The following is a 14,654-nucleotide window of genomic DNA, read 5'->3' as shown; positions in this document are numbered from 1 at the left end:
AAAAAAAAAAAAAAAGAAAAGTACACAAAGTTGTCAGAAAAAAAAGTGATGGGGAGATACGGGAGGTGTTAGAAGGAAGGGAAGGGCATGGATTTGATCAAAACGCCTTATGTGCATGTATGAAATTGTCAGTAAAGTACTTTTAAAAATTTATTCTCATTTTGTGTACAAGTGTTTTTACATATATGTGAATGTACCCATGGATGCAATGCCCATATAAGTTAGAAGAGGATGTTGGATCCCCTACAGCTGGAGTTACAGTCAGTTGTTAAGTGCCATGTGGATGCTGGGAACCAAATTTGGGTCCTTTGCATGAGCAGCTAGTGTTCTTAACCACTGAGCTATCTCTCCAGTCCCATATTATTATGTGTTTTTATTAAGGTTGTTCAACAAAGTTTAATTTTTAAGAGAGTTGCTTATAAAGAATACTTTTGCATTGTAATACATCTGAGAATCTGTACGTGGCAAAAATACAACTTTAAAATAATGAGTATTTTCTTTGTATTTCAATTACTACAACTACAAGCTGAACTCTACTATGTATGTATGTATGTATGTATGTATGTATGTATTTAATTTTGAGACCGGGTCTCCCTGTAGCCCTAGCTGGTCTGGAACTCGCTATACAGACCAGGCTGACCTCAAACTCAAAAGAGTTTGGTCAGCCTCTGCCTCCCAAGAGCTGGGATTAAAGGCCTGTACCACAACACCCAGCACACCTTCTCTTCTTTACTGAGGCAGCATCTCACCATATAGCCCAGGCTGGCCTGGCACTCAGTCTCTTGGAAGGGTAGGATTACAAGGGTGCCATCACCATGTAAACTGAATTTTTAAGCAACTGACAGTCTATGCTAAAACTGAATAGCAGTTAAAAAAATAATAATAAAAGCAAGTAATATTCAACAGAAGAAATATCTTTAAACTTTTATTTTAGGTCTTACCTCAGCATATTTCCATCAAAGCACTTAAATATACTATTACCTGGCATTTGACATTGACTAACTCAAGCTAAGAATTGGATTAGAATTGCATTCACTTCCCTCTAGCAAAGCCATTCAATTACTATAAAGTAAGAAATTGGAGTTTTTAATTTTAATAAATACCTTCATTCTATTAGTGAATGGTAATCCACAATTATTTTAATATTTTTCAATCACTGAAGAAAAGACTGTTCAGTTGTTCAGTCATATCCTTAAGGTTATTGCTGGGGATGTAGCTCCACTGGTAGAGGTGTCTGCCTAGTACAGGAACCTTGGGTTTGATCCCTAGACCCACATGAAACCAGCAGTGTAGGTACAGACCTGTAATCCCAGCACTTAGGAAATGGAGGCAAGAGGATTACACGTTCAAGGCTAGCCTGGACTACATGAAACCAGTTTCCAAACCAAACAACAAAAAAAGATGTCATATCCATGAGGCCTAACTATATTACTAAAGAAAATGAGAACTGTTTAAGTCTATTGCATGTAGCTGAGAAGAACCTTCACTTTTTTTTCTGTCTTAAAGACAAACAGAAATACAGACAAAAAAAATCTGTCCAAAACATATGTAAGTATTTCTTGAAGGAAAAAATAAGCAAATATCAAATGTGGGTTCTAGAAATTAACACTAACTGAAGAAGATATATGCCATTTCAACCATAACAGTATTTTTCTACATTCTATCCCTTATTAAACTGGAAGTGATTATTCCCCAGCAAATAGACAAACCAGTTATGTACAGGACTAAGCTGATAATTCGTCTAAAGAGCACGGCATGCATACGTACAGAACTGAGCATTTCTTCAACAAGACATGGCTATACTAGTTTTTAAAAAATGAAACCAAAAACAATGCTCAAGATCACTAAAAATATCTAAAGCTAAAATTGACTTAGCTTATGTTTTTAAACCATTTATAATTGTAGTCCAACCAGGGCTAACTAGAATTCATTTAAAATATACTCAAGCACAATTTTTTCCTGCTATTCCTCAACTCTTACTGGCTGAACTTCCACTTTTTCAGTTTTAACTATTTATATTAGGCAAAACAAACATAAACACAAACTTGTTTTTAAAATTGGGAGGACACCTATGCCCCTCAAACCAAAAAGTGCCATCAAGCTAGAACTGCTAAATAAATAGTAAATTACAAACAGAATGAACTGCCATTTATAACCATGGTTCTAACTAAAAGCAAATAATAATCCATGTGTAAAACAGGTAACATAAATAGTATTAGGTTTAAAATATTAAAAATCTTTCTAATTACTGACTCAAATCATAATGATCTCTTAATGGTACAATATCACAATGAAGACATGCTGAATTCTAGAATAAGGGAGTTTAACATTTTAGCTTTCAACTTGGTCATTTATTAGGTGCAAGAGAAGAACATCAAAATCATTCCTGACAAAAATAAATCACCTTTCAACCACCAGATGGTTACAAGTAACTAAGATGACACTAGTGAGAGCTGGCTCCTTCAAATTTATTTTTAGCATAAAACAAACATTTGACAAATTGTTGTAGCAAAAATAAAAACATAAATCAAATCTAATGTGTTGATCCTTCTATCCTACCTGTATCTTCAATAAATTCCACACATTTTTCAACAAATAGTGGTATGGGCTTCTCAGCTGTAACCAGATCCTGGAGGGGCATCCCAAAGTAATTACTTTCCCAATTTCTACGTGTTGGTGGATTGAAGGTCTTAGTTTTCTTTTTCTGCTATAAGAAAACATATTCAAGTTAAAACTATTAACGTTCACTTTCTCCAGAATATTATCAAGCAATGTAAATAAATACTTTCGCTCAAAAGAAATACTTAAAAACCACACCCAATCTAAATGTCGTCTAACAATATGAGTCTTGTTAAATTCTGCTAGAAGCAAACTGAACAATGGAGACAGAAAGAAATGAAAAGAGATTGGCTGACTAGAAGAAAATATTCTCTTTGGAAAATAAGACTGGATAAAGATTGGAAAAATTAGTGAAAAAAAGACAAATTTCTCAATGTCAGCACAAAGGACAAACGAGAATGAGCCAACACCCAATTGGGGCATATATGTGGTCTGTCAACTTTATTTAGCCTTTGAGGTAGATACAAGTGTGGTTTTTGTATAAGCCTCTATTTGCAAAAACAAATTACTGCTGGTTGATTATAAATGAGGCTTTCTAACTTGATAAAACTTGGGCTTTTTTTTTGAGACAGGGTCTCCTTATAGCCCCAGGTGGCACGAAACTCACTATGTAGACCAAGCTGGCCTCCATCTCAGAGATCAGTACGCCTCTGCCTGGAATGTTAGAATTAAAAGGCGTCCACTACCACACCCAACATTCAGCTTTATAAACTTTTAATGCCACCCACTCTCCCTTTTCCCTGCCTTCCCTCCACCCCCATTTTCTTCCTATCTACTGCCTTTACACATTAAAATAATCTTCAGAAGAAACTAGTATCTACCAACCAGTTAAGTTAGAAATTTTGAATTTTACCTTTAATCTGGCATGACAAAGAAAAATGGATCTTGATTAGGGAATAAACATCTCAAAAATACAAAGAACATTGTCTGAAATCCAATTGCTTAGAAGATCGTAATTCAGTCTTTTCGAAGTAGGATGTAACAAACATTTCTATAGATGGTTCTATTATCATCTCATACTCAGCTGAGAATCACTTCAGTATAGAAAAATAAAAATGGGTCTAGACAGATGGCTCAGTGGTTAAGAGCACTGGAAGCTCTTGCAGAGGACCCAGGTTTGGTTGCTAGCACCCACATAGCGGTTAACAACTGTACAACTGTCCACAACTCCAGTTCCAGGGGGCCCGACGCCCTCTTATGGCTGCAGTATAACTGTATAACACAAATGCCAGGCACTGTATAACACAAATGCCAGGAATAACACTCATACACATAAAAATTTAAAAAAATTTCTTAAAGTTTTTGAAAGTGAAAAAGAATGTTAGAGTACTTTAACAGCCCTGGCTCCTTTTAGCCTAACTTCATGGACAAATTTTTTTTTTCTCTCATTAAAAAAATAATAATAATAAATCACAAAGCTATTCATATTGATCATAAGTATCATTACTGATGTACAAACAGGACAAAAACATACTTTCTAATCAGAAAAGTGGAGGGAAGGAGACAGGGCACAGGCACAAAACACTGAATGCCTTCAAAAAAACCAGTTCTTGGGGCTGGAAAGATGTCTCAGCAGTTAAAGAGTACCAGCTGCTCTTGCAGAGGACCCAGGTTCGGTTCCCAGCATCCACACGGTGGCAAACAACTGCCTGTTACTCTAGTTCCAGGGGAATCCAACACCCTCTTCTGACCTCTGTGGGCACAGCATGACAGGAGTACACTTAGATACATGCAGGCAATACACTCATATCCATAAAAATAATAAAATAAAATACTAAAAAACCAGTTCTCATTCACCTTTACCATTCCTTCTAAAGGAGACTTCTCTTTTGGATGGATCCCTCAATATTCTTTCAATTCTCTGGACAGGGGGTGGTGGCACATGCCTTTTAATCTCCATGCTCAGCAGAGGCAGGCTCATCTCTGTGAAATCAAGGTCAGCCTGGTCTACATAGTGCATGCCAGATGGGGCGACAGAGACCCTGTCTTTAAAAACAAAACAAAACAAAACAAAACAAATGGGGCTCGAGAGAGATGGCTCAGAGCACTGACTACTCTTGCAGAGGACCTGGGTTCGATTCCCAGCACCCACACGGTGGCTACAAATCGTCCTTAACTCCAGTTCCAGGGGAATCCAAAGCCATCTTCTGACCGCCACAGCATTGCACGACATGGGTGCACTCACATACATGCAGGCAAATACACTCATACGTAAAATTAAAAAAAAAAATAAAAAAAACAAACTAAAATTAAAACTAAAAACAAACAAACAAACAACCATTCAAGTCTTTAGATTTCTTGACTATTTAAGTTCTTTCAATTTCAGGTTGTGTGACTCACCAAACTGCCGGAGCTTATGAAATTTAACTTCTAAATCCTTATATACTAATACTCTCTGGTGAGAAAGATTATATACAACTGGTATACACAAGTATTTGCAACAGGACACTGAACTGTTTGTTCTGGTTCAAAACCCTGACTTAACTAGTCAAATGATCTGTAATCTTATTCCTTAACTCCCTCCACTACCTCCACAACCAAAACAGACCCATGTGTAAAGAATGAGAAAAGAAGAAAAGTATAACTTCAAAGCTGAGAGTAGGAGTAAAGTAGCTAAATTCTCTTTTTTCTTGGGAGCACTAAAGTGCTTTGCGGCCTGCAAAGTAGCTGTATTATTTGAAGTAAAAAGTGGAATTGGAGGCAAAGCTGATTTGTTATAGTTGCCAAACAGATTGCAATTTTAAGTTAATTGTCAGCAATACCTAGAGTATGGTCGTTGTGTTGGATAGCTTTAGTATCAACTTGACACACTTGGGTTGAGGGAGTCTCAATTGAGGAACTGCCTCCATTGGACTGGCCTGAGGCCATGTCTGTGGGGCCACCCCTGGGCAGGTGGGCCTGTGTTGTATAAGAAAGCAGGCTGAGCAGGGGCCAGGGGAGCGGGTCAGTAAGCAGTGATCCTCCATGGACTGTGCTCCAGCTCCTGCCTCCAGGTTCCTGCCCTGAGTTCCTACCTTGGGCTCCCAGATGAACTGTGACCCGAGAGATGTAAGCTGAATAAAGCCTTTCCTCCCCAAGTTGGTAGTGGTCAGAGTGTTTTGTCACAGCAATGGAGAAAAAAACTAGGACAGTCATAGTAACAGGAATAAAGCGGCAAGGAGTTCTCATTAACAGTCTGCGACACCAAAAAGCACGTACGCTATCTGGTCAGTCTTAAGTACTGCAATCCACTCTTAATTCTTTAGTTCAGGCAACCCTGAAATCACTACATCCCCACCTGAGAAGAAAAAGTCTTAACTGGTATGCTCTGAAAGCCAACTGAGGATAGAGGAAAAGCCTGTCTCAAAAACACAACAAATATGTATGTATGTATATATATATGTATGTATGTATGTATATGTATATGGGGGAAATCTATACTTTTCTACTAAGCAGAAAAGTATTTCTGTGCTGGGCATATGGTATACATCTTTAATCTTAGCACTTGGGAGGCTGAGGCGGAAGGACTGCTAGCCATTTAAGGCCAGTCTGGACCATAAAATGAGTTTCAGTCTATTTGGGATACACAGAGACTCTGTCTCAAAAAATAAAATAAAAAAATCAGCTTTTATAATGAACAAAAATGCACACAATTCTTGTGTCTGTAAGTTATAGTTCTCAGCCAGCAGAATCATGCCAGGGAATTCTTTACCAATTTAGGACTTTGTTGTTGTTTTTGAGACAGGATTTCACGATGTTGTTATGTTGGCCAGGTTGTTCTAATCAAAGTAATCTGCCTCCCAAGTCCTGGAATTTATAGGCCTGAGCTGCAGCATGTCTGAACATAGGACTTTGGAAAAATTCTCCAAATAACGGTAATATCCATTCTTTGGCTAGAGTAGCCGATCTACAGCCACTAACTTACATACTCAAAATCACATATGTAATTTAAAATCTATTTAGTTAATTAAGACCAGGTGATTATAACTATTATAAAATGATAACCCGGGATCTCTGAAACAAGAGGAAAAAAAATGTGACCTCAAAAACAATCTTGCCAATGAAAAAACTAAGACTTGATTTATGATGGAATATCCAATTTTTAATTCATTACTACATTCATGCTCAAGAATTCATATTATAATTTCTTCTAGCCCTTTAAGCAAATCTCATATGTGCAAAAGCATACTCACGGCAAAACATATCCTGTATCTGCAAATAATATAAACGATTTTATCAATTAAGTATACAGCAGATGTTTAAATTCTCAGTATAAGTAAACAGGACTAGGGAGAGGAAAACGTTATCTGCCCCGCCCCCAAAGTTGTTCCTATTTCAGTAATATCAGCAACATAGTCAAATAAACATAGTAATTAATACTAAAAACCACATACCTCTGTTGTTTCAGTGATAATCAACAAACTGAACAAAACTTAAGCCTAGCAAAAGACAGTTGACTACACTTTTTACAAACTAAGAAAATAAAGTCTGGAATTTTATTCTCTTCAATGTGATTTTTGAGATAAAGAAATACGTGAAGAAATGTAAAGAAACTTACAGAAATGAAAATAATTTAGAGCTACAAATAAAAGACTCTATGACTGAAACACCAGAATACAATGTTAAAAGACCATTAGAGCAGCACCACTGTTTTAGTTTGTTTCTCCATTGCTGTGACAAAAAACCCTGACCAACACCAACTTGGGGAGGAAAAGGGTTTGACTTACATCTCCTGGGTCACAGTTCATAAGGGAGCCCAAAGTAGGAACCCAGGGCAGGAACCTGGAGGCAGGAGCTGAGGCACAGCCCATGGAGAAATACTGTTACTGGCTTGCTCCCCTGGCTGTGCTCAGCCTGCTTTCTTACACAATACAGGACCACCTGCCCAGGTGGCACCGCCCAGAATGGACTGGACCCCCCCCAAATCACTGAATAATCAAGAAGATGACCCGCAGACAATTCCCCAATAGAGGCTCTCTCTACCCAGGTATGCCAAGTTGACAACTAAAGCTATCTAGCACAACTACTTTTTAAAAAACCTTATCACGTCTATTACATATACCTCAATGCACTAAGGTTTGCTCTCCTTTAGTTTGAAGACAGTACCTTTCTCTCCTTGCTAGCTGATGCTCCAAGATGCTGAGACTATTTCTGATAGACAAACTATACAGATGTCATTTGTACTAGCTGGCCTCCAATTCTCACTGCAGTCATTCTTACACTCAAATTAGTAATCTACCATCTTCAACATGTTTCTAAAATCTGCTCTTATTAAGTACACCAATGACTGTTTTGCAATGGCTACTTCTCAGTTCTTATTCTGACTTCTCAGCAATCTTTTTAGTGGACTTCTAGGACCGCCCTGCCCTTTGCCTCATGGCTCTCTTCTTCTCCTTGTTGTTTACACTGGTATGAACACCCCACACCTCAGTCCTTTATTATCTTCCAGCTGAACTTATTCTCTTACTAATGTCATCCACATACTGATAACTCATGTGAATATTCTGAGTTCTTCTTTCTCCTGAACTCTAAACTAATGTAAAACATCCCCCATTCTGAAGTCAAGGAGAGATTTCTTAACATGTTCCAAATTCCTGATGGCTTCCATAAAATGGACTATAGCTATGCCCTTTTCCATTGCATCTGTTGGCAATTCTGTCTTTTCCAGTTAAAAATATTTTCCAGCTAAAAATACTGAAGTCATCTATTACGGAATCCCACCTTCTGGGCATGACACGGTCACTGCCATTTTGAAATCAGAATAGCTTTAATTACCCACAGGCGATCCTCACAAATTGGACCCATTAACATATATTCTCTATCTTTTTAAATACATAAAGTATCTAGTATTCCACACCATAAAATGCATTAAATCAAAAGTCTGTATGTCCTAGTTGACCATGTGGAAAAAACAAATCCAGTATTAAAACAAGTGTTATGAAGCCTGGCACACTGGTGCATACCTTCAATCCCAGCGCTGGGAAGGCAGAGACAGGCAGATCTCTGTGAGATTAAGACCAGCCTAGTCTACATAGAGATTTCCAGGTTATTATGCCCAAAATTTAAAAACCAGTTTTGGATAGTAAGAGCAGCTCATTTTCAAAACATAAAATTCAGTTTTTAGGTGTGAATGGTATGAATGGCAGTCTTTAAATTTCTTAGTTGAGAGATCCTTAAGCATGCAAAAGCTTTGAACAGGAATGTGGGTTGTGTTATGACATCCAGTTAGGCCACAGTTGGGAACGCTTCTAGGTCACCGACAACAGGAGCAGAAGCACTTGCCGTATCAGTCCCAGTTTGGAAGAGCACCTCACTCACAACCACCACATGCTAGGTGGCCCAAGTCTCAAAGTATCTCCAGTTGAGCTGTTGTATCTTTGCTGGCTTCTAGAGATGATGGTCGGTAACTGAATCTTCAGCACAAGCCTGTTCACTTTTTGATTTATGAAGAACAAATCCCTTCTTCCACTGTCTATCAGCACCTTCATTTGGTTTTTGGATATTAAATTCTACTTGCTCAGTCTTCATTTTGAATTGCCTCCCAGTCATCCAAAGTCATCTATTTTGGACCCTCTTCCTTAACCTCTTCAACTCCATTCTCCTTATTTTCAGTGACCGCCACTAGCTGTTCTTCACCTTCGGGTGGGTTTCTTCAGCTACAATCGATTGATCCAGGTATCAGTTAATTCATCTTTGACACTTCCTCAGTTGAGAGATTGGCTACATATCCACGTTTGTCCTCATGCTTCAGGCCAGATCTATCACTTCCACTGTGACTACCAAATTCATATTTACCCTAAGAATAAATCCTTTCCCTGGGCCAATTCCATGCCTGTGCTCTCCTTGACCCCCTCCCCTTCCAAGATCACCACAGCCTTGGACAGCCGGTTTATAATTCGTCTCTCAACTGAAAATTCACCCCCACCCTTTTCGTCAAGTGGGTTTTTAGGGTTTCTTAAGGCATCTTTCAGGAAGTGGTCGCCTTTCTGGTCTTCTATCAATTATTTTCTCTTCACTCTGAAGTTGTTGATAATCTTCTTCCAACTGGCCTTATTTCTTCTTTCTTAAACTCCAAAGGCAGCGCTGTCTTCTCTTCCTTGTCACATGAATACTGGGGGCAGTGTTCTTGTAGTCTCTCTACAACTCTAAGCAACTATTTGCCCATCACATTGACTTGAGTGGCACTCTTGGCCTCAGGACCCCCAACGCCACCCCTGTTGGCCTTTTTTCTTACTCTCTGCTGCCTTCAGCACCTCAAAAGGGTCTGATCTGTTGTCAAATAACTGGCTGAACTGGTTAGTGACCAAGTAGAAGAAGCCTTCCTGTAGAAGCCCAAGCATAGTGGTGGCTTGGTCAACAGATTGAAGTAGACCACACTGAGCCAACAGCACCTGTTTCTGTTCTTCCCACAAGATGGCTAGGCCAACTAACATTATCTTGTAGAAGGGAAATGGATTCATAAGGTAGAGCACAAGGCAGCTCACTCCTCCCTGAGGATATATAAGTAGTTAGCAATTATATGGTAAAAGGGACTCTTTTTGAGGGGAGCTGTCAATGCTCCCAGGTAACCCCTCACCTGTGCTTCTGTAAGTAAGCCCAATTAAACTCATTAGTTCACCATGCTAGACTTGAATGGAACTATTTCTTTCGCCCATTCTCTTTGCCCTATTTGGGGTTCATGTCTCCAAGGAAAAGTTATACAACATAATTCTTGATCGCTCTTCTTTTCCTCCCATACCCTACTTCCAACTGTTAACTTCCCAGTTGACAAAGCTACCATCATTTCACGTATCTGGATTACTACACTAAATGCTTAGTCTCTGTTTCCAATACTTAGGGCTAGGCCATTCTCAACAGAGCAATTAATGGCCTGCCAATAGCATATACAACCTGCATGCCTTGCAATACTCCTTTATATTCTGACTTTATTCCCTTCTACTTTCCTCATTATTTATTTCCTCCAGCCACATAATTTCCTTGCTATTTTAATATGCCAAGAATGCTCTTGCCTTAGTACTTTTGCACTGGCCTGTTCCCTTTGTCTTCTCAATGAAGCCCACAGTAAGAGCCTATTAAAAATTGAAATCCTATTGCTTACTGCCTTCCCAACCCCTTTCCACTATCCCTAATCCCTCCTACTGTGCACTTCCTCCCCACAACACTATGTAACACACTCATATCTCTTCTTTCTATTTTGGTGGGAAGATGCTCTGCCACAACACAATCTTCACAACATAACAAAAGGAATTTTTACCTATTCTTTGTAAACATAGTAACCAAAGATCAAGAACACTGCTTGTGAAAGGAACGAGTACATATGATCCTAAAAAGCTATTCAAGGTCTCTTTTCTAAAATAACAAACTTGATTTGTAAATCAAGTGATCTCACCACATACCAAGTACGATAAACAACAAATATAAGTGAATCATGAAATCAGAGTCATATCATGCTGAATTCAGTAAGCTTCAAAGAATATGACAGGGATCCAGACAGAACAAATGACCAACAGTGAAGGGAAATTATCAGGCTAGCTTCAGAGTTCTCAAGAAAACTAGAAGTCCGAAGATTCACTTATAAGGCTGTTCACAAGAAAAGTATGTACAAAAAAAATTCTACAGCTAGCTCAGCATAGTGGCTCACACTTTTAAAAACTCCAGTACTCAGAGGCTAAAGTGAGAAGAATGCTCCAAGTTCAAGGCCAGCTTGGGCTACAAAGTGATACAGCATTATCAAGCTCCGCAAAAAAAAAAAAAAAAAAAAAAAAAAAAAAAAAACCTGAACACATAATGAACATCAATAAAGAACTTACTGTTGGAGATTTTATATATGAAAAACTTAAGAATGAACACTATGTAGTTAAACATTTGAAAAATCTAAATAGGCAAAGTTTTGTTGTTAAATAAAATACAAACCCAGGGAGATGACTCAATGGTTGAAAGTCTAGTTACAGGAGCCTAAGGACCTGAGTTCAATCCCTAGAACTCAGGTAAAAAGTTAAGTGCAGTGACACGAATTTGTAACTGTAGCACTCCATGGTAGAGACAGAAGAACTGGCATGGAGTCCACAGGCAAACTAGCCAGTATCCAGAGCAGCAGAAACAAAAAAGACCCTCCCTCAATAAAGTGGAAAGAGAACCCACTCTCAAATCCTCTGACTTCCATATACATGTATGTGTCATGGCACCTGCACTCATATCCACAACAAAATAAACAAACATCAGTAAATAAAACTTCTAATTTTCCAAGTAGAGCTACAAAATATAAAAACTATTTGCTAATGGGCTAAATTCAAAAGCCTAAACCTACTCTAAGAGGAAGAGTAGGATGAGATGTAAAGAGATGATCCTAGGGCCTAAAAGATGGCTCAGTGGGTAAAGGTGCTTGCAGCCTAGCCTGATCTGAGTTCGAAACATTATGGCTGAAGGAGAGAACCAGCTCTCAAGTTTTCCTCAGACCTCACATGCATCAGCCATGACATACATGTCCATACATATGCATACAAAATTAAAATGTAATAAATACCAAAATGGGGCTTAATATTTAAATATAAAACTAAGCAGTTAGGTCTTTCATTTATCTTTTTTTTTTTAACTAATGATGAATACAAAATAGAACACAAGAAAATAGCAAACTGAAACATACAAAAATAAATATAAACAGAAGAGCAGCTATTTTAAGTCTCTCAGACTAGGTACAAAAAGAAACCTAACTAACCACATAAAACAAAGATTCCAAAGACTTTAAATGATAGGCAATTGAACAAATATGGTATAAAAGGATCATACCTCAACATAATAAAGGCTACGCATTGACAACTTACAGCCAGTATCATACTCATACCACTTATTCAACACACAAGCAGTAGCTGTAGGTGGAACCAAATAAGCAAGAGAAAGAAAAGACACAGAAACAGAAAAGTAAAATTATCCCTGTTTGCAGATGATATGAATTGCTATACAGAGAAAAACCTAAGGTGCCACAAACACTATCAGAACTGATAAACTGAGACTACAAAAATTAGTGGCCTCTCTATGCACTAGTAACAAATTTTCTGAGAACAAATCATGAAAGCAATTCCATTCACAATACCTAGAATAAAATAAGATACCTAAGAACAAGTTTAACCAAGAAAAATCAAAGACATTTGGCATGAAAATTACAAAATACAGAACCAAAAGAAATTGAAGACATAAAAAGAAGCAAAGACTTTACATGTTCATGGGTTGGAATAACATTGTTAAAATGTTCACATTACTAGGGATCTACAAATTCCATGCAGTCCCCTTCAAAGTACCAATGACCTTCACAGAACAAGAAATGTATCCCAAAGTTCAATGGAAAACACAAAAGATTCCAAATACTCAAAACAATCTTGATCTAAAAGAACAAAGCTGGAAGCATAACAACATCTGATTTTAAGACATACTATAGAACCGCAGTAGTACGGCTATGGCATAAAACAAAAAGACCAATGGAACAGAACAGAGATCCCTGAAATAAACCCACATATCTATAGTCAACTAATTCTCAACCAAGGTTGAACAAACATACATTGGAGAAAGGACAAGTTCCTCACTAAATGGTGATGGGAAAACTGAGTATCTACATTCACAAGACTGAAATTTGACCCTTATCTATTATCCTGTACAAAGAACAATTCAAGAGATTAAAGACCTAAATGTAATAAGCCCTGAAACTGAAACTAGTATAAGAAAACACATGGGAAACATTTTAATTTCATTTTTTTTTGTCTGTTTGTTCTTGACAGGGTCTCCCTAGTCCCAGCCCCCACTATGTAGACCAGGCTTGCCTTGATTTCACAGAGATCCGCCTGCCTCTACCTCCCGAGTGCTGGGATTAAAGGCATGTGCCACTACACCTGGCGCACAAGAAACATTTTAAGATACTGGTGCAGACAATTTTCCTAAGTGTGGTCCTAGATAAGACCACAAAAACACAGATCACAAAAATGAAAACTGAAAAATGGGATTAACATCACATTAAAAACCTCTACACAGAAAAGGAAACAACAGAGCAAAGAGACAATCTACACAATGAGAGAAAATGCTTGCCAACTAGTCAACATATTCAACTATACTATGTATACCAAATGTATACGAACTCGAACTTAAGAAAAACACAGGCAACCAACTAAAACGGGCAAATGATCTGAAATATTTCAACTGCTCCAAAATTCAACTACTGATAAGCCTGCTGTTGACCAGAAGGAAAGCTTATTGAGCAAACAGTTGATTAACACATAATTGTATGCTCTATGTATTATATATGGTGAAAACCAGTGCATCACTTTTTTTTATTGTGATGAACAATGTATAGGAAAGACTTAACTGCACACTCAGGTAGAGATGAGATCTCCCTGATAGCAACAGGGAGTAGTTATGCAATTATTAAGAGTACAACTGCATGGGCTACAGTTAATTATGCAGTTCTATTTGTCTACATCTCTTTTGACTGTAAATTGTGCCATGTATGATCTGTTTGTGTGCACTGTATCAATTTTTAGCTTTTCAAGATGTCTTAGTTTGTTTCTCCACTGCTGTGACAAAACACTCTGACCACTACCAACTTGGGGAGGAAAGGCTTTATTCAGCTTACATCGCCCAGGTCACAGTTCAAGAGGGAGCCCAAGGTAGGAACTCAGGGCAGGAACCTGGAGGCAGGAGCTGGAGCACAGCCCACGGGAGGATCACTACTTACTGACCCGCTCCCCTAGCCCCTGCTCAGCCTGCTTTTTTATGCAACACAGGCCCACCTGCCCAGGGGTGGCACCACCCACAGTGGGCTGGGCCCTCCCACATCATTCAACAATCTAGAAGGTGTCCCATGGACATCGCCACAGGCCAGTCCAATGAAGACAATTCCCCAATTGAGGCTCCCTCAACCCAGGTGTGTCAAGTTGACACTAAAGCTATCCAGCACACAAGATATTACATTTTATGGTATTAAGCCTATAATCTACAGGTTTATTCATTCATGCCATACCTTTAATTTTCATTATTTCTCAGCAATCTAGTTCAAATACAACTCCCCACCC

At 38.3% G+C, this 14,654-nt stretch overlaps 1 protein-coding gene and 1 pseudogene across 3 annotated transcripts in view; both read right to left on the bottom strand.

Moving 5' to 3' along the window:
* The window catches only part of Arhgap5 (Rho GTPase activating protein 5), a 79,737-nt gene that overhangs the window by 38,496 nt on the left and 26,587 nt on the right, over positions 1 to 14,654 (bottom strand). Inside the window, exon 4 of one of the 3 annotated variants that reach the window (XM_008824221.3) lies at positions 2,560 to 2,707. The exons of 1 other annotated variant lie outside the window; for it this stretch is intronic. In XM_008824221.3, coding sequence (XP_008822443.1) covers positions 2,560 to 2,707 — 148 coding nt within the window. The remainder of the gene's footprint in view (positions 1 to 2,559; positions 2,708 to 14,654) is intronic. One more of the 3 variants, XM_008824222.3, reaches the window with a different exon arrangement.
* Positions 8,814 to 9,938, bottom strand: LOC103726610 (annotated as a pseudogene).

This window comes from Nannospalax galili, unplaced genomic scaffold, assembly GCF_000622305.1.
Source record: "Nannospalax galili isolate Female #2095 unplaced genomic scaffold, S.galili_v1.0 scaffold1509, whole genome shotgun sequence".
NCBI lineage: Eukaryota > Metazoa > Chordata > Mammalia > Rodentia > Spalacidae > Nannospalax > Nannospalax galili.
The sequence above is the reverse complement of the archived record's forward strand: the minus strand, read 5'-3'. Positions and strand labels throughout refer to the sequence as shown.